At 50.9% G+C, this 20,553-nt stretch overlaps 1 protein-coding gene across 11 annotated transcripts in view; it reads left to right on the forward strand.

Moving 5' to 3' along the window:
* CACNA1E (calcium voltage-gated channel subunit alpha1 E) overlaps positions 1–20,553 on the forward strand; it is a 131,240-nt gene that overhangs the window by 68,120 nt on the left and 42,567 nt on the right. For all 11 annotated transcript variants that reach the window (XR_010474231.1, XR_010474232.1, XR_010474234.1 and 8 more), the window contains exons 9-13: positions 5,001–5,104; positions 16,987–17,102; positions 18,113–18,166; positions 18,491–18,625; positions 18,928–19,137. Coding sequence is in view for 7 of the 11 variants with exons in the window: in XM_065071819.1 (XP_064927891.1) it covers positions 5,001–5,104; positions 16,987–17,102; positions 18,113–18,166; positions 18,491–18,625; positions 18,928–19,137 (619 nt within the window). In the remaining 4 variants the exon portion in view is untranslated. The remainder of the gene's footprint in view (positions 1–5,000; positions 5,105–16,986; positions 17,103–18,112; positions 18,167–18,490; positions 18,626–18,927; positions 19,138–20,553) is intronic.

Here is a 20,553-nt window from a genome sequence, read left to right on the forward strand (position 1 = left end):
GTCTGGATTCAAACAGAAGCTACAGAGGCTCTCTCCTCATGCAGATGGATTTTGAGAGGGGTCTTGACCATGTATGGGCGGTTGATGTTGGCCAGGTTGGTCATGGAGGTCCCCAGGAGACATCTCCTGCTGGGCAGTGGCAGAAAGCTCCCCTCCTCTCCAGGGAAGACTGAAGTGGGAGCCCAGCCCTGCTACCAGACACTGGAGAACCAGCCAGGGTGGATTGCTGTGTGAATGAAGTCCAGCAGCTCCCCTCATCCTGCTGCTCCCCAGATGAGTTGGGTGCCAACAGCCTCAATCCCCAGTCTCCCTCCCCAAGCTGGTGGGCAATGTGTGGCCATGAAAGCACCCTGCACAGGCAGAACATGCTCTCTGTTTATTTTTAGGTAGCAGAGACTGATTTTATGTTGTGTGTGTGTTTGTTTTTTTCTTTTCCCCCCTTCCCCTATAGCAAAGAACTCTTAAAGTTTCCCATGTGAGCGCAGCCCGAGGGAGGGTACGTGTGGGCTGCGAGCCTTGTGCTTTGCATTCGGCATGGGTATATATTTAGATTTCTTTAGATTTCTGGCCCCCCGAGTGAGACCTGCTTTTGCAGCTCCCTGCGCCTTTTCCTGCCCTTTGGAAAAAAAAATAAAAATAAAAAAATAAAAATTATATATACAACATAAGATCTGCCAAAATAATAACGCCATGCTGGGGGTTGAGAAGCAGGAGCCAGCAGGGGCTCCTTTGCTGGGTGGGGACCTGCCGTGCTGGCTCCGTTACCCCACGAGGTTCCTGTTCCCACGCCTTGGTGGTGTCATTTATAGGTTTGGGGTCTTTGCTGGCAGCAGGGACAGGTTGTGTCCACAGCTGAGATGTGAGCCTAGTTGTTCAGCTCCTGCTGGGGAATGGTTGGGGGTCTCTACTGATGCTTTGGTGTGAGAAACAGCCTTGGGTGTGGAGTCCTGTGGTGAAGTTGTATCTCCTTAGTCTTCATCAACAAGCTCATGTTGGTTGTGTTGGTGTCTTGGGTATAGCTGGAGGCAGTAACAAACAGTTCTTGGTCTGATGGCTGTGGGAGAGCTTAGGTGGTGGTGGTTTAGGCTGGTGGGGTGCATAATGCAGAGGTTGTTGTCTTAAATGGAAGTGAAGATGCAGCAAAGATCAACCATTGGGCAGCTCCTCCATTTGGTGAGTGATGGGACCTGGTCTCCAGCACAGGTATCCAGGGACAGGAGCTAGGAATTTCTTCATTAAAGGAGTTACAGCATTTGTGTAGTTTTGGGATTAAATTCCCTCTGTCTACCCTGACCTTTGCATACGATGACCTCCTGGTACCTTCAGCAAAGGGGAGAAAAATGGTGGGAAGGCGCAGTGGACCAAGGCAATGAACCACTGCCTATAGAGGGATGTTAAGAACAAACGATGCCCCAAAGGGATGACAAAAGGAGCTGCTCTGTCAAAACAACTACCTCCTGGCTCTGAAGAAGCTGGTAGGTGCTACAGGAGCTGCCAAAAGTCACGCTGACACAGACCTTGTGAAGGATGCTCAAAGGGACAGCGAGCAGTTCCCCACCTCTGCAGATGGACACAAGGCATGGCGAAGCGATGGCTGGGGAGATTTGGGCGTCAATGGATATTTCACCCCAGCTTTTGGTCAATGCAAAGACACAGGCAACTAACCGGGCTGGAGAGTGGGAATGAGGACACGGCAGAAGTGGAAGCCAAGCACTGAGACCATTGCACCCATCAGCTGGGAGCTCGGGATGGCTTCCCCTCCCCATGCTCGGAGGGAGCTGGCACATGAAATGGCAGGTCTGGTAACAAGTATTTTTAACAGCTCCATCAAGTTGGGGGAGGCACCATCTGACTGGAGAATAGCGAATGCGCTGCCTATATTTAAAAGCGGGGGGAGGAGGGGAAAAAAAAGTAAGGCAGGCAGGAATAGGACTGTAAGCCTGACCTCAATTGCATGCCATTTCGGAACAGATTTGGAAGGAAAAAGAGGAAAATGAATCATGGGTTTGCCAAAGGTAGGTCATGCCAGGCTAACCTGGCATCAGAGACCTGGAAATGTGTAGCGCTGCTCTTTGTAGTAAAGCTTTTGCTGTGGGTAAGTGTTAATGAAGCAGAGAAAAGGGGAGAAGGAGAAGGTCTTGCTGATTGGGAAGAAGCATTGAGGAAGGCGAGGGGATGAGCGAGTGAGTGCAGGTTGACCACAGGCCAGTGGTGCCTTGGAGAGGCAGGATGGCAAAGTCCAGGTAGCATCATGCAAGAACAGAATGGGACCCATCAGGATCACTCACTCATGTCTCCTGCATCCAGGAAAGATGAACTGAGCCTAGACTGGAGCAGGGAAGGGTCTACAAGATCAAATAGAGAGGAGGAGCCAGTCATGCAAGAGAGAGCTGGAGGAACCTTGCTTTAGGTGGCAAAGCAGAGGCTGGGGATGGCTCTGATAGCTATCCATAAATACATTGGGATGGGAAATGGTATTTCAGCCAAAGGCCAATGCTGGTAAAAGAACAGAGGGATGTATAAAATGACCACAAATAAATTTAAGCTGAAAATTAGAGCAGCCATTAGATAATGTACTCCAGTAGGAGTAGTGGGTTCTTAAGGTAGAGTTGACAAAAGTCTGGGGGAGATTGCGCTGCGAGACCCTGGCAGTCTGTGTTCTCTCTCAGCAAATATGGCCAGGTGCGGCTGTTCCTTTGGTTTCCTGGGCAAATATTCTTCAGCTTCGGGAGCAGAGCAATGGAAGTACATCCAACCATGTGTGTATGCATGCATGTGCATGCACAAATGCTGTTCTGTGTATTGATGTCCTGCTGTGCTGGATGCTTTGTGGTCATGCTCACTGCCATGAGCTGGAGAAGCAGCAGACAATGCAGAGTCTGTGGAATGCCAAGCCTCTTGTGCTCCCCAAACAAGCCACTTTGCCCCCCCGGCTGGGACCTCTGCAGCCTGGGTGCAACTCTTCCATCTCATTGGGGAATAAAAGGCTGAATTTTGGCAATCAGAGCAGCTGAGCAGGTACCAGATGATGGGCTGGAGCCACTGTATCCTGGCTGGGCATCGCCAGCTCCTGGTTTCGTCAGGAGCGTTCAGATGTGCCCTGGGAAATTTTATCTTGGGGCTGATAACCCCACGGGAATTGCCCTCTGCTCCATCATCTCATCCCCATTTCCCCATCCATCTCCTGCTGAGCATTGCTGGAGAGGAGAAGGCCAAAGGAGGGGTGATGATGGCCCAGCCCTGGGGCAAGATGTCATCTTCACCTGGAGGAAAGGTGTTCATCTGTTTTATATCCCCTGTGCCAAGGACCTTGGGGAAAGCTTGTGCTTTTTGGGCAGGAGACAGTTTCAAAGGTGAGCAATCGTGGCACAGGTGGCAAGTACCCAGTGGCATCTTGGGCTGAAGCCCAAACAAGCTTGAGCTGAGGGGCGCACGATGCCGTGAAAACTAATATTGTGTCAAATGGCACTGCTAGAGCAGAGCGTGGTTCCCTGGGTGTTTCTGGAGGGTGGTGATGAGTGTTGCCTCTGGGGGATTCCCACCTCCCTGTGCTCGCTTTTCCGGTGGCCCTGAGGAAAGCGGCTGGTGGTGGACTAGGGCTCTTGAAAGATGCAGGACCTTGAAAAGACATATGTGGTTTCCTCGGTGCTGAAGGAGGAGGGTGGCGAGTCTTTCCAGATGCTTTCCCCAACCTCAAACCTGCTGTTGTTGCTGTGTGCCCTGTGCTCCTCAGCACTGGAGTCTGCCCATGGCATCCCCCTCCTGATGCTGTGCTCAGTGCCTGCAAGGGGATGTGCTGGTGTCACCTTTTCTCCCTTGGGGCTCAGTGTTAGGGTGGTGGGGATACCCAGCTGAGGTCCTCACTGGTGCCGTGGTCACTGGAGGAAGACTCCAGCGTGGTGGCTTTCTCTCCTTCTCAGAGATGTGCTTCTCCCCTTGCAGAGCCTTGTCAGCTCCTGCACTGACCGACTGGGAGACGTGGTGCCAATGACTCAGACGAAGATGAGGGCTTAATTAGCATGGGGAGGGGGGTGGGGGGAAGAGAGAGGAAAAGAGAAAAAGAGTCTTTCATTGCAACAAGATTGATACCACCTCCCCCAGACAGTCACGTTCTGCCGCATCACCCTCCAGCCTGGCGTCATGTGCGCCGTGCCTGACACCGGAGGACAAATGGGGCCTGGGAAGCGGCTGCAAGGTACAGAGGGGCACTGTTTTATTAAAAGCCTCAGTGAATAAATGTCTGGAGGTATTGAGCATGGCTTGCCAGCAGCCTTTCTAGCTGGTGGGCTTTGCCCTGTGGTAAGAGGTCCCCTCTGCTCCTTGGAATTAGGGTAATGCGCCCGGGGTAGGAGGGTGTCTGCAAGGGATTAGCGATGATGCCGTCAGCAAAATGCCCATTTGAAGACATGGCGCTTGTCTGCACCAGCCTCTTTCCCCCTGTTCATGGAAGGATAAGCATTAGCTGCCCCTTTAGCTGCCAGCTTTGCTGGCCCTGAGGCACCTTCTAAATCCTTCTCTCAATCTTCACCATGCTTGACAGGCACCGCTGCTGTGGGGATGCTCTGCCCTGCCTCAGTGGGATGTGCAGGGCAGCACCGAATCAAGCTGCTGGGTGAGGCACGCTCAGGGTGGCCCCCATGCTCTCAGCACCCCAATTTTGGGCTGCAAGGCCCTTCATCTCTGGTGATGCCACTGTCTTGCAGCCCCTGTGTCCCTGCAGGGATGGTAAGACGAGGCAGAGTAGAACGGTCTTGCCCCATGAGGGCTGGAAACTGTAGCTGGGGCAGGATGCTGAGCAGTTGGGACCCCCCATCTGAGCATGCCTGCCTGTACAGGCAGCTGCCCGGTGCTCCTCAGGACTTGGTGAGCATGGCCACATTGCACTGAGGAGCCTGGAGTGGGAATCCCCACCACACCTGAGCTAACGCACTCTCCCTCTGCCCTGGGTGCTGGTGTTGAACATAACATCATGCTGGTTTTTATTTTCTTTTCCCCTCCAGACCAATGATGCCTTAGGAGCCACCTGGAACTGGCTGTACTTCATCCCCCTCATCATCATTGGATCCTTCTTTGTCCTCAACCTTGTCCTGGGAGTGCTGTCGGGGTAAGCGAGATACCATCTTTCTCTCCAGGCCATGCCCATCCCATCTGTTTGAGCCCTGAGGTTGGCTACTGATACCACTGTGCCCCCCCAGACCCCACTAGCATGTTCCCCCTGTTCCCTATATGCCTGCTTGCCCAAGGGACCATTCTCCCTGGGGAGCAAAGGGGTGGTTTTGAAGATACTTTCTCATTGCTTCACCTTGCTGAAGATCTTGTGGTTTAGGTCACCTGTGAGAAATGGTCAGTGTCAATCTTCTGGCTGCTTGGGACCTGCTGGAGGGGAGAGACATGGGGAAGCCTTATGGGAATTTGAGGCTGGGATGTGTTTGTGATGGGGTGCGCATCTGCTGGCTGATGGAGTGTGGTGGGCATATGTTGAGACAGGTTTGGGGCACCTCCATGCTGTGCAGGCTGTGGCCATGAGAACGCATGAGGCACCAGGGGCGCTTGCGCCTGGGTAAGGGAGGGGGTGCCTAGGGTAAGAACAATGCAGCTCTCCCTGTTGTGCACTTCCCAGGGGAAAGGAGGTTTTAATCCAAGCCATTAAGCTGGGTTTGGAGAGAAAAAGGCTTCTCGTCTCCATGACAATGAACCGCAGTTGCATCAGCACATCCTCAACCTCTGGCAGGGGTTGGTGCATGGGGAGAGCTTGCCTTCTGCAGTGGGAGAGGGATTCGGGCTCCTCTGCCCTTGCTGCTGATGGCAGTGGGGACCCTGTGCCCAAGAGCAGGTAATTTATTTTCCTAATTGCCCACTGTGACAAAATAAAAACCACCACAGCACTGGTTTGGCCAGTTGGAAAGTCCTTAGATGCAGGGATCAATGTGGAGACTGACCCTGGTTATGTCTGTCACTGTCCTAAGTGTCCCTGAGAGTTCAGGTGTGGTGGTAGCAGTTTCAGGGGTGCTTCGGGGTCAGTTGGTGGGTTGAATTTCCCCAGCTCTCAGTCGGGCGTCTGAGTGAAGTCCAGGGGCTTTGGGGACAGGCTGCAGGAAAGGCTTCACGCTACCTTGCGGGCTGGCAGCTCTTATGGAGGACAAAGAAGACCAAGCAGAGTTGGGTGGCTTTTGCATTTCTTATGCCACATCCAGTTTGGGGATTTCCACAAAGTCCAGCAGGGTGCCAGCGTGAAGCAGGAGCTTTCCTGCAAAAACTCAGTGAAGGAAAGTTAGGAAGCTTGGGGCTAAACAGCTGGAAAAGCCCCTTACTGCAGTGTTGGATCATAGAATGGTTTGGATTGGAAGGCACCTTCAAAGCTCATTCAGTCCAACCCCTGCCATGAGCAGGGACATCTTCACCCAGATCAGGTTGCTCAGAGGCCCGTCCAGCCTGGCCTGGGATATCTCCAGGGATGGGGCATCCACCACCTCTCAAACCACCGTGGTGTGTTGCACAGACGTTCAGGCTTTTGGTGTCTGTGGGATGCTTTTAGGCCAGCATAGCTCCTGCAAGCCAGGCACTGGCAGGAGGACCACAGGGTGGCTGGTGGGATGCCCAGCTCATGCTGTGGTCCACGCTGGGTGTGTCTGCCTGTGCTGGGACTGCACAAGGCAGGTGTTCCAATGCCCAATGAATTAGATGCGGTTGTCTAGGCCTCTTCCCAGGCGCTGGCTGGCATTTCGCCTGTTTGTTTATCGCTAATAGGGTTTGTATTGGGGAAGGATGCAAGCGGGTGGGTGGCCTAATTGGCAATGGAGATGCTCTCGTGGCGTTGCCAGATACCTAGGGAAAAGTGCGACTGCTCAGCTCCCCGGAGGGCTGAGCGAGGTGAGTGGAGGCGGTGAGCTGGGCTCTGTCACCCCATGGCAAGGCCACCCCATGTGCCCTTGTAGCCGGCCATGGCCACAGACATCCCCTGTGGCTGGGTGGATGCTGTACCTTAGCAGTGGTGAAGCATCCTCTTACCAAAGCTGCTGTCGGAGCCACCGAGGGGTGCGACACGAGATAGGAGAAGGCACTTCTGCAGGCAAACAATGTGCGTCCTTGAGGGCTTCGTTCCTCGCTTTGCTTACTTGATTTTTATTGTTCTTAACACTTCTTGCAATCCTCTTGTGCTGGAAGAGAGCACTTGCTGTTTTCCATCCTCTGCCTCCCAGCGGGATACTCAGCCAGGGTCTGGCTGGATCCTCCTGCACATCCTGGAGCCGGGAGGAAAAGGTCACTTCAGGGATGAGCTTCCATAGAAACACCTCCACATGAAGGAAACCTTTCCCTGGCATTACTGCACGGATTTGGGGCATGCAGGCAGCTGAAATCACAGTCACTGTTAACTCAGGGTGCAGCAGTCAGCACTGAGCCCTGGCAGCCCACTTGCAGAAACCTGGACACACATTCTTGCAAACCGCACCATCTGCACCGGTGAATAACGAGGTCCATGTGGGATTTCCAGCCTTCTCAAAGTTCACGCTCATGAGCTGCTGCAGAGTTGCTGCTCTTGCCCTTGCTTTGTCTTGGCAGTGGTTTTCTTTGGGGAAAAAAAAAAAAAATAAACACCCAAGGCAGGTCCTGAATGTGAAGAGGCTTCAGGAGGACATTTGTATTATGTTTAACTTGCCACCATCAGAAGTTTGCCGGAGCCCAGATTTAGCAAATCTTCTGGTTGAGATGCGCATCTCTCCCAACAGTCAGTTCCCCAACTGTTAAGCTGAGGCATGACCTCCGTGATGTAAACAGCCTGCATCCATCTGCTCCTAAGCACAAAGTATGTGGGAGAGGAAAAAAAATGATTTCCATCATACTGAGGCTCCTCGATTTTTCTCTCTAAATACTAACATGCGCTGGAATTGCTTGCAACGCTATTAAGAGGAGATGGCGTTGCTCCAGGCAGGGGCTTGGAGAACCGGTTCTTCTGGGGCTTTGGCATTTATTACTGTGTCTATTAACTTTCCTCCTCTATGGGTGCAATTACAGATCAATTAATTCTAACTGAGAGCAGGAAGGGGAAAAAAAAAATTGGCCCTGTTCCTCTTTGAGAGCAGGTATCAAGCCCAAGGAGATGTGACTGCTCAGCTTTTAAAGCTACACAAGCTACCAAAATAATCCTGGCAGAAGAGAGTCAGTGGGAGCAAGCGAGGATGAAGCGTCATCTGAAATGCCCCATTTTCTGCCACGTGGCAGCCGGTGGATTTGGGAGCTCTGCTGTGGAGTGGGTGGGAAGGGTGGACAGGACCTGCTCCTGCCCCTTGGCTGATGGTCTGCTGTGGTCAATGCCCTGCGACTGCTTGGCTCCAAAGTGCGGAAGTTGCACGTGCCCCATGCTGGAGATTTGCAAAGTTCTGCTCTCCCGTCTTTGTGAAATGTGGTGGTTTCTTTCTTTTTTTTTTTTTTTTCCCTCAGCTGTTTCTCATATAAAGAAAATTTGGATCTGTGTGTTCAGGCTGATCTCCAGAGCAGCAGAGACCCCGTGAGAGCCTTGCTGCCCGGTCCCCACCGCCTGTGGCATGCCCGGTGCCACAGCAGCAGTAATGCCATCCCAGTTACCAGCACAGCACACCACTGGTCCTGTTCAAGCCACTGCAGAGGTTCCCTCTGCTTTGCCCCTCTTGCAGGAAGATGTCTTATGTCTAGTTTGTTGCTGGGAGCAAGCAGATGAAAGAGTGAAGATAAAAAATAAGCCACACTTGGAGGTGTAATGTTGAGGACTCACGTGGAGTTTCTCATACCAGACAGGCTGTGTTTTGACTTTTTTCCACCTGCCTTTCCCCAGCCCCTGCAGAGAAAATCTGGTTTGCAATCGCCCCCCTCCATTCATTGCAGCGTCTGTCCTCCTCTTGAGGGCTGGTAGACTCCTTTTCCCTATCCAGGCTTGTACTTCCAGCCCCTTTACAGGGTGACAAAGCTGCTATAATCACCGATATTTGTGGTCCTCAGCAATCACTGAGTGGTTGCAGAGTGGCCAGGAATGCTGCCTGACCTGGGAAAGCTGGGTCCTCAGGTCTGCCAAGGAGGCCTCTGGAAGCTGATGGCAAAGAGTTGAGCATGATGGCAAGAAAAATGAAATCCATCTGCCTTGTACCAAACAAGAGAGTAATTTAAATCCTCCTAATTGCTTCTACTCATCCTGGTGATGTTAAGTCTTTTCTCCATTTAAGTCTTTTCTGCCCCCCACCCCCAGCTCTTGCACTAAGCCTTTGAAAGAAACGACTAATGTTATAATTAAAGGATCAATTTGGCAAGATTTCTTTGTCTTAAGATCTTCTTTCTTTCAGGTTGGGTTAGTTCTGTGTTCCCAGTCTCCGGAGAGTTTCTTCAGCTCCTTTAGGAGCCTTCTGTACCATCTCTGAAATCTTTTCACTTCACCTAATGTGAATTTTTTTCCCATCTAATTTTGAGGCATAACAAATGATGAATAAAATTAAGTTTTATAGCAATTAATAATAAAGGCGTTGAAGGAACAAGTGTACACTTTCAATGGAAGCAGGAGGTTTTTTTTGCAGGCTCTACACAAAACTTGGGCCTCATCATGCGTTTGACCTGGAGCGGGTGATTTGAAGCCAAAAACAAAGGGAAGAGGATTAATATCTTGGAGGCTGGCGGTTTGTGGAGAGGAAAGTGGGAAGACATATCACCACAGTGCAGGGAGGCTTGTGGGGGGATCATGAGGGACAGCAAGATGCCAACAAACATACCCAAGAAATATTACATGCTAAGCAGGAAGGCTTGGAAGCATCATTTTTCTTTTTCTTTAATGGTTGTAGTATCTCAGGGAGCGGCTGGGTTGAGATGTAAGGTGTCTGAGCTGTTGTGTGTTTGGGATTCACTATCTGGAACTGCTTTTGAAGGGAGGTGTGACAGAGACCATCACCATCATGGGATGTGCCTTGGTCAGGCCACATTTGGTGAGAAACAGCCCCACTTGTCACTTTATTCTAGGGAAGCTCTTGTGTCATTGATGTGGTGTTTGAACGTGAGTGAAGCAAAAGGAGCCTTTGAGATCTTCATCTCTATTTAGCAGCCAGGTGGGCATCCATATTCAATGAGTGGCTCTGCTGTGCTCTGCTGTACCACCTTTCTGCTGAGGTCCTCCAAGCCCTTTGCAAACAAGCTGCCTGACAAGAGACGTGCGTGTCTGCTGTGCTGTGTCCCCCGGGGGTGCAGGGAGTGACGACTCTTCTTAACAGCCTGTCCCTGACAGGATGAAAAAAAAAAGAATCCACAACAAAGAGATGATTTGGTGACTTTCGCCTTTGATTTCTCTTTGCCAGCGTGTCTCGACTGCTTCAAATCTGCTCTTCTTTGTGCCTCCTTGCAAATTTGCTCTGCAGACTGCCCGTTGTCTGCAGGCTGCGGGTGAAAAGGCTTGGTTGTGATCCTCTTGACAAAGCACTCAGCGGATAGCTCTTGCTCACATATTGCTTTTGGATTTGTTTGTTCCAGATTGTTGTAATTTCTGTCATCCTGGTTAATGACAGCAGTTGTGTGGCTGTGGCTGCAGCTCTGTGACTTGGTTTTGGAGGTGTCCAGATCCTTCATGGCCAGCTCCATACTTGCAAGGGGGTGCTGGGCACCCGTGTTGGGTGAAGTAGAGAGGATGCCCTGAGTGAATCATGTAGCGTTATCAGTTCTCTGTACATCGTAGGTGGCTGTTTGTTTGTTTTGCAGTGCTGGAGTGACATATCTAGCAGTTGCATTGTGGGTTTCACACTTGATGATTAGTTCTGAATTCATTGTGTTTGTGTGGTGAAGGCGTCGATTAGAGTGCTTTGCAGTTCATGGGAAGTTAATGCGATGAAACGTTGAAAATTGGTGATTTTTTTTTTTTTTTCCCCACGTTGTAACTCACCTGCAGCACTGGCAGTGCATCTTTTATCTGCAGATTGCTGGCACTTGCAAAGGGGCTACTGTGAAACCATTCTCTGCTCACAGAGGATAAAAACTGGAGCATAGAAGGGAAGGGGAGGAGTGGCGTTTTCCCAGCACTGCAGGAGCCAGTGGGAGTGATTGCGAACAAAGCCCGGGGCTCTTGAAGCAGTGAAGCTGCGCTGCTCATACCAGCCCTGCCTGATAAGAGCGAAATAAAATCCAGAGCTTCTATCTCTGCTTCTTGCTGCTAGGGCTACCAGACCCTCTGGAACTTCTCTGTAGCTTTTTTTTCAGCATGGGTTGGCCATGCTATTGCTGCCTTTGGTGCAAGGTTGCAAACAACCGACTTGTCTGAGCAATGGGGCCAGAGATGCAAACTCCAGCGTTGTTACCCTTAGAAAAATGTTGAAACTGAGAATTTACAACTGGAATGTCAGTAGCTCCCTTCTCCTGGTGGTATTTGTCCTCTTTGTCATTTATTTTTCTCTACTTCAAAACAACAAGCTCTCCAAACTGTTGACTGCTCTGAGCGCAATCCAAGTGTCATGGAAAGCTTGTCTTTTCTTTTTAAAAGGTCACTGCAGGGTTGAGCTGCACACAAAGCAAGCATCCATGTGTGCTTTTCTCACTTGGTCATAGAGTACTTCCTCTTGGAGACCACGCATGAAGGGTGTGGAGAGGGGCTGATCCCACCTTGAGAGGCGGAGGCTGGACCAGACACCTGTATCTCTGCTGGGATCCATTGGTGAGGGACAGGCTTTGCAGCAACATGCGGCTGATGCCCAGCCAAGATTGAACCTGCGCTTGGGTGAATGAGATCCTCTTGACTGGAGATAACTATAGACGAGAAATAGGGATTCCTGGAGAGAAGAGGGGAGGTACATAAAGGCCTTGCCGGTCAGTGGGCTGTGTTCCTCATCAGCAGATGCAAAGTCCAAGTTCTCTTGTGCTTCTCCCTGCTTTGAGTCATTTCAGTGTCTCCAATTATTTGAATTCTTGAACTTCATCTTCAAAGCTGCCCAAAGCCTGGACCAGAGAGATCCCATAACACAGCTGGCCAATGGTGACCCTGTCCCTGCTGCTTTGGGCCCTACATGGAGCCACAATGGCCCACATCTCTTTGAGGGATCGGCTTATAAAAGGAGCTCTTTAGTGCTGGGAGACTTGACTTTGCTTCTGGTGGGTCCTCGTCTGGAGCCTCTCTGGCCTCTCCCCACTCATGGAGACAGTTTCCCATTTGGGCTGCCTTCTCCCTGTGCCTTCATGTTCTCATCACCTTTCCCTGCTGCCTCTATTTTTGTTCACCTCTTAGCGTGGGGTGTCAATGCAAACGAGCATGATGAGATCTTTCTGAATTGTTCATGCTGCTTGATATCAGTCCTCTCTAATACAAGCCCCTTTCGGACCCAGTAGAAGTGACAAACATCAGCAAGTACCTATAATAAAATCTGATTTAAATCACAAGCTTTCTCCAAGTTAGAAGGTAACAATCAGCATCTAGCCCTTTTTAAATGGGACGGTGATGTAATGGGTAATCTCAGGGCTGGTATCTCCCAGCTCCTTCCCATTTTGCCATTTGATGTCACCAACAGCTTGTCAGCTCTTCATTCCCCAACTCATGTGTCTGCCGGCACTCTATAAATGTGCCTCTCTTTAGCATCGTCAGCTGTACGCTCCGGTTCTTGCTGCAGCTTTCTCACAACGCGGCGAACACATAACTGTTGCCAAAGTACAGAGAGATGATCAAAAGCTAACGGTCACCACCAAAAGGGAATACAAGAAATAGGATGTTTCTCTTTTCCTTTTTAAAAATCTTTTCTTTTCACCAGTGAGTGCGTCATGGGAAGACTTTCTTGAGACAGTCCAGTTTTGTTAAGGAATCTTAGAATGGTTTGAGTTGCAAGAGACCCTCAAAGCTTATCCAGTACAACCCCCTGCCACAAGCAGGGATGTCGTCAACCAGATCAGGTTGCTCAGAGCCCCATCCAGCCTGGCCTTGAATATTCCTTGACTGATTCTGGCAGTTTGAGTGAACTTAAATCAAGCAATTGCCTTTGCCCAAAAAGCTTGTTGCCTCCCTCAAAGCAGACCTATGAAGCACATCTTCCCCCTGCAGACGTTTTTGTACCCGTTGGACACCTTTGCTCTCAGTTCAGTGCACTAATCCCAGTGCTGCTGTGCCTGCTTGCCACTGGCTGTTGAAGATGAAGAACCAGCTTACAGACTGCACAGTGAATTCTGCACACACTTACTTTAGTTCCTTTACACCTCTTGGGTAAATACCATCTGAGCCCCCCCTGGTTTGCAGCTGTCTGATCTGTGTTTTCTAAACTGTCTGTTGGCAGTTCTGTCCCATAACCTTCTCTGACACCCTCCTGGAGTTGAAGGTGTTTTTTCCTCAAATTGTGGTGCTCAAACCTGAAGCAGAGCCATGTGCTGAGACCCCACAGGTGTTGAGGAGAGCAGCAGTATTACCTGATGTCTTGCAGATGGTGTTCCTTGTTATACATCCCATTATATATGGGTTGTTTTTTCACAGTGGCACGGTGCTGCTGCCTCATCCTCAGCGTGTCATCTGCTACTTCTCCTCTTTCCACTCTATCCTTTTCTGCTGCCTCGTGTTGTTTTAAGACCCATTTGGTAACTGGTTTGTTAGAGTTGTCTTCAATGGTGGCAAAAGGCAACGAATTAATGGGTTTGAAAATGTTTGGCTTGTTGTTTCAAAGCATGGAAGCCACAATATTGATGTGACCAGTGCTGTGTTCCTGCCCTGGACGCAAGCTCCAAAAAAGAGAAAAGTAGATTGCAGGTTGTTTGTTTTTTTTTTTCCTTAACTGGTTTTTGGTTGTTGGTTGTCTTGTGATTTGATTTTTTTCAATCTGTTTTTGTTCTGTTTTTAAAAAATGTGGCCCATTTTCAGTCTGGATGCTTCCACATGAGGAGTTCTCCCATTAAAACCAGACCTGGGCTCTCCAGTTGAGCAGAGCACAGCGATATAGTAAAAGCATTGCTGCCCTGGTGCGAGTGAGGGTACAGAGGCCCGGGGAGGAAGGTGACCAAGCACAGTGGTGTCTTCAAGGTCTCCTACCTGGAGCAGAGGTGCTCTTGGGCCACATGAGGGGAATACCTGGGCTGTAGAGGACAATTATGAGGCAGAGGAGGAGCAAACCATCTATGCTTCAGCCACCCCAGCAGGCCGGGCAAGGCAAAATTGGGTCATTCCTGGGGATATAACCCAAACACGTTGGGGAGCAGAGCCCTTCGATGGGCGCCTGGCTCTCTGGGCAAGGAGATGCTGCCCTGCCTGTGACTTGGAGCCTTCCCAGGCAGCTGTCAGTCACTGTGGCTGGCCCTGTTCTTGCACACATACAGTATTATCTCTACCCGCTGCTGCAAATTGGCTCTGAGCAATCCTTGATCTGTCAGCATCGCCTACCCACTCTCAGATGTCACCAGCCCCCGCTGCTGCCCTGCTCGGTAACGTGTCTTTCTGAAATGTAATAATTCATTAAGTTGAGCTTAACTTTTTTTTTTTCCTCTCCCCTCTCTGCCACCCTTTCTTCCTTCTAATGGACAGAAGCAATTAAGGTCCATTAGGGATCAAGCATGTGGGAAGTGTCTCCCCCAGAGACGCTGCGGCGGCTGCACGGACCTTGTCCCTGGCACCAGCTTCTTGCAGATTAGTGCTCCGTGAGCAAATGGTTGGGTAGGAGCAAATGGTGCTCAGTGAGAGGGGCACTGGAAAAGATGCTTCCATTCCTTCCTCTGGTAAAAGGCAATTTGAAGCTCAGCTAGTCCTTCTGGTTGGGTTTCTCCATGGACACATGGTGATGGCTTCTCTTGCCATGCAGCAAAAGGAGACACCAGCCTCAGCAGAGGAGGAGCTGCAAGATGGAGGGATGAGCAAGCAGGAGGTGGCAGAGAGGGGCCAGATTCCCAGCTGGTGTAAAGCAGGGGAAGCTTTGCGGGTGTTTCTGGACACAAAATATATCTGTAGGGTCCAGCTGGCAAAAGTTCAGCCGAGGTGCTGGCTGGCAGGGGGTTATGGCCCATGGGGCAGATGTCCAGCACATGGGAGGACCAGTGGACCAAGCCAGAGGGAGAGAAGCAAACAGCATCTTCTTGTTTCTTGACATCTCAAATTCGCTAACAAAGACTGGTGAGGGATGATGGCATAGCCAGAATCATCTTGCCTTTCCTCCAGTGAGGAGCAAGGAGAGTTTTTGCATGACATGCCCCAAACTGAGAATGCATTTTGCCCTTGGCTGTGGGAGGTCCTTCCTTCTCCCCCTCTTCACCCCCCATCTCCCCCCCTTCCCTCCCCGTCTCCTCCCGCCCTCCTTCCCTCCACTTAGGCTGCTTTTCTCTTCCTTGCCTTTTGTTCTCTTCCCCTTCCCGGCCCTAGGAGGAAAGTCTCATTTCAGTCTGAAAGCCAGCGATGGAGGGGGAGAGTCATTTGATGCTTAATGCCAGAGCGGCAGGAAACTTCACCTTCCTGGGGTCGAATTAAAAAACGCTTGAATTGTCTGGGGATCTTAAACAAGAGATGCAAGGAACATTCATGGCTTTTCACACAAACACACACACACATATGTGAAAGCCCACACAGCATTAAGGGTGTAATAGCTCAGCTGGGGTAATGCACTTGAACTCTCTCTGCAGCAGACAGACCAATTCTTTCAGTTCTTTTGAATTTTTTTTTATTTTATGTTTTTTTGAGGGTGGAGATTGCTGCTAGTCTCTGAGGAGAAAGACGTTTGTCTTGCAGAGAGAATGATGCCATTTGTTCTTTGCAATCATGCTTCCCTCGGAGCAGCCTGGGACTGGGAGGTGGCTGAAGGCAGGGGCTGGGTTCCTCTGTGCAGACAGGGCTCAGGGATGGGACAGCCAACAGATTGCACCTCCCTGATGGTGTTGCAAGGAAGGAAGGGTGTGCTGGGGGGATATCTGGTGTGAGGGATGCTCCCTGTGTGCAACTGTGATCATCAGTAGAGGTATAATGTGTGGGCTGAGATGTCCCAGGTATGTGGTGTATGCAAGCATGAGGTATGGGTCCTCATAGAAGGTCCGGCCGTGTCATTTCACATATAACCCCTGGTGTGGGTGGGAGGTTACCACCTCAGGGATTGCCACCCTTGTGCTTCCTGCCAAATATTTCAATTTCTCTGTGTGCAATGGCCTTTGCATACATTCTTAGGGCTGTGAGTGCTTTTTCATAGAGTGGTTGCAAATGTCAGAAGGTCAGCCTACACAGGCCTTCTGCATGTAGCTACGAGCCTGTGAAATCCAGAATGCAGACCATGCTTAACAGTGCAGTCTTGTGTTTTAACTGCATGCGAGAAGGTGTATCTAGCTTTTGCTGCATATGGGTGTCTTTGCACAGCTCTGGGCTGGGCTATAGGTGAAATCATATATCTTATGTACCCCAGAGTGTGTTTATGGTTGCGTCGAGGAGTGCACATGAGCATGTGGATGCTACCACATCCATGCACCATGAGCAGCAGGCACGGTGTTCACTCTGGCCAGCATTGCTCAGCATTTGATGTGCCCTTGGCTGCCCAGAGCCCATGTGGCACTGCCTGCCCTCCTGCCTGAAGCTGTGCCAAGCTGTTGTCCTTCTCTGGACTAGTCACAGTGCCTGGACAATTCATGTGAGACACTGAAGTCCAGAGAAGTGCAACAGGGTTGTCCAAGGAGAGACTGGAAAAAGAAAGGATTCAGAGGAAGAGGTGGTGAAGGTGGGGTACAGGACTTGCCCTCCTCCATCCCTTTGCTGCTTCCTCACAGTGCCCAGTTTTTATTCTTCAAAGGCACAGAGGAGCTGAGCTGGTTGTGGAGTCGGGTGGCACTGGGAGCATCCTCCATGTGCACCTGCACTTTTTCTCCTGCAAAGAAGCCTCTTGTCCTCTGATTGTGCACCTGTCCCCTGGCCATGCATCTTCCCAACATACTCCAGCAGCCCTTCACTTGTGCTCACCCTTGGTCCCTGCCTCCCCTCCCAGCCCTGTGGTGCCCCCAGCGCCCTGTGCATCCCTTTGCCCCTGGCCACACTCTCACTGTCCCCTGTCTGTCCTTCTCCAGGGAGTTTGCCAAAGAGAGGGAGCGAGTGGAGAACCGCCGAGCTTTCATGAAGCTGCGGCGCCAACAGCAGATTGAGCGGGAGCTCAATGGCTACCGGGCCTGGATAGACAAAGCAGGTAAGGGCTGGTGGGACGGGGGCTGGTGGGGACCACAGATCATGCAGAGTGGTGGGGATGGGAAAGGATCCCTGGGCATCATCCAGTGCAATCCCAGAGTTGTCCAGGTGCTCACATGACAGTGTCGGGTAGAAGGGTGAGCTTGGCCCCAGATGCTCCAGCAGCTCTCTGGCCAGGCTGAGAGCAAGAACGTTGCCAACAGCTGATGAAACCTCATGTTCTGTGGCATGAAACGGTCACATCTCAAACATGAGGCATATTATGTCTCCAGGGATGGCTGTGAGCATCACTGCTGGGAGCTTTGCACTGCTATAGTTTCCTTTCTCTTCAGTCTCCTGCAGTGATGGACAGGGGAAAAGCAGTAGAAAGCAGCAGTAGAACGGTGGGTTTCCAGCTCAACCTGCTCCTGAAGCAGTCTGGAGGGGATGCACTCACTGGTTTCCAGCTCAGGGCTCCCATCTGGACCTGGGCAAAGGATGGGGATGATGGAGGTTTCTGGGCTTCCTGCTGATACTCAGTGAGGCATGACAGCCCATGGGTGCTGGTCCCCAGACTGCTATAGCCCTTGTCCTTGCTTGCCTCTTGTGGGGATTAGTTCAGTGCACTCAGCTCTGGAAAGGGAAGGTTCACACTTTCATCTGGCATTCAGACTTGAAAAAGGATGGTAACTTGAAAAAAAGCCTGAGCCCCAGACCTCAGCTTTGATCCTAGGTTGGGATATTAAGCCCAAGACCTGTCTACAATGTTCAGCTTCTTTAGTGGAGTTATTTACAGGGTAGGAAAAAGGATTGATGATAAGTAATTTTTCTTTTTCGTGCAATGTGTGGTAGCTGCCACTTGCCACTCTTATAAATTTGTCTTTGGACACTTAAGCAATACTTGACAAGAGTTTGCAACATAGAGCAACCACCTCCAGTCTGGGCAAAGTGCTTAGGTACAAGGCAGTGAGGTCTGATGTGCTCAGCCAAGGGTGTCTTGTCTCCTGATGTTGAACTCTGTGTTTTGCGTAGAGGAAGTCATGCTGGCTGAAGAGAACAAAAATTCTGGGACCTCAGCCTTAGAAGGTAAGACAAGCAAAGCCCTGCCTAAACACCTGCCTGTCCTCCCTTCTGCCTGCCTGCAGCTGGAGGTGGAAACCCTCTAGCTGTGATGAGAGGATGGAGATTCGGGAGTGCCCCAGTGGGGTCTTTGGAGTGTGGGGAGGTGGACTGACAGCATAACCCCTAAGAGACCATGCAGGCCGGGAGAGTCTGGTCCTGCACAAGAGACAGCTCTGGACTAAGGTCGCATGGGTGACTCTAGACAGGTACTGATCACCAGATCATGGTCCAATGAGGTGGCTACTGGCACAATTGGGCCACCAACACCTCTTCCTCTTCCCTTCCCAGTGCTCAGGCGAGCCACCATCAAAAGGAACCGGACGGATGCCATGAACCGCGACTCAAGTGATGAGCACTGCGTTGATATCGCCTCCGTGGGTGAGCGGAGGCTGGCACAGAGAAGACCCCTTCATCCAACCTTAGGTTAGTGCAGTTTGGAGCTTTCCTCCCTGAAACCTCTGCCAGCTTATTGAGTTGTGAGGGTTGCACCTATCACATGGAGATTGGCACAGCTCAGCTATCTCTGCTAGTTTGGCAGCAAAGGGGGCAAATCACCTGCTGCTGCCTGTACCATATAAAAACTGTGTGGTTAAGTCATCTCCCACAAGATCAGTGTTTGTGAGCTGCATGTCCTGTCTCATGTTGTGGAGAGTGCTGGAGCACCCAAGGCCTTCTCTCGTGATGGCTGGAACACCCACCTCCTTCTTCCCCCTCTTTTCCCATAGGTAATCCCATGAGTCACTCTGGCCTCAAAGGTGCCAGAGTGGACGGTGCCTCCTACTTACGGCACAAGGAGCGACTCCTGCGCATCTCTGTCCGCCACATGGTGAAATCACAGGTCTTCTACTGGATTGTCTTGAGCTTGGTGGCTCTCAACACTGCCTGTGTGGCCATCGTCCATCACAACCAGCCAGCCTGGCTCACACATTTCCTCTGTGAGTTTCTGGACTTTGTGTAGGTGTGAGAGCACTGTGTGGGCAGGCAAAGCCTCCTGCAACCTTCTTGTCTCCAGCAGCTGGAGGTTGCAGCACACCCTTGCTCCTTGCCCCTGGGCAAGTGGGGATGAGTTCCACCAGAGTCATATTGGTATGGAGATGGGTGAGGAATAGTGTGGACTATGTTCACTATTGATAACTTGTCTGCTCTGATGAGACCCCACCTGGAGTATCGTGTCCAGCTCTGGAGCCTTCAGTACAGGATAGTCATGGACCTGCTGGAGAGGGTACAGAGGAGGCCACAGAAATTATCTGAGGCTGGAACAGCTCTACTGTGAGGACAGGCTGAGAGAGTTGAGGTTGTTCAGCCTGCAGAAGAGAATGCTCTGGGGAGACTTATTGCAGCCTTTCTGTGCTTAAAAGGGGCCAATGAGAAAGAAGGGGACAGACTTTTTAGCGGGGCCTGTTGTGGTAGGACAAGGGGTGATGGTTTTTAAACTAAAGGAGCGGAGATTCAGGCCAGATATGAGAAAGAGATTTTTTTTTTTACATGAGAGTGGTGAAACACTGGCCCAGGTTGCCCAGGGAGGTGGTGGATGAACCATCCCCGGAGACATCCCAGGCCAGGCTGGACCACACTCTGAGCAACCTGAGCTGGTGAAGGGTTTGGGCTGGATGAGCTTTGAAGGTCCCTTCCCACCTAAACTATTCTGTGATTCTCTTCTATGATTAGATAACAAAGGACCATTTACAGCCATTTAATTCAGCCCTCTGGCCACGGATGGCTGCCTCAGGTCTATGAACAAAAGTGGAGGAGTTTTACGGGCCTCATGCCCTTCAGATCCAATGTGTTTGCAAGAGAAAAAAATAGACTGCAGGCCTCAGTTGGGTTTATCTTGAAATTGTGAACAGTAGTGATTGAAAGCTTGCTGGAGATCTATCTTTGAATGCCCACAAGCAATTGTTGGAAAGGCGTGAGTTTGCAGGGATGGAGCTGGTCATGGGAGAACTTCTTGGTTAAAGTTTTGGTGCAGAGCATGGTGTGGTGGTCCCAAGCTTAAAACCAGCTACTGGAGCACGCCCCAGCCCCTGTGGTCAGGTCTCAGAGGCAGTACACGCATATGTATTCTAGCTTGGCGCTAACAGCGTAGTCGACCCCGTGGCAGCCGTGTGTTCCTCCTGAGCTGTTGGAGTAGGGACAGTGCTGCTTTCACGGCTGTGTTTTTCTTACCTTGAAAATGTCTCCATCAAGCAGCAGGCCTGCCCAAATTTGTATTTGCATGCTCAGACTTGCCGGGATCCCAACACGCCATGGTGTGGTACAGCAGCTGGTCGTGGTGAGAAGCATCTTTTGGAAAAGGTGCCTGCTAATGTTCATGAAATAGCTGGAGAAGCTTTTCACTGGCTCTTGGCTGT

The sequence above is a fragment of the Columba livia genome, chromosome 8 (assembly GCF_036013475.1).
Source record: "Columba livia isolate bColLiv1 breed racing homer chromosome 8, bColLiv1.pat.W.v2, whole genome shotgun sequence".
Taxonomy (NCBI): domain Eukaryota; kingdom Metazoa; phylum Chordata; class Aves; order Columbiformes; family Columbidae; genus Columba; species Columba livia.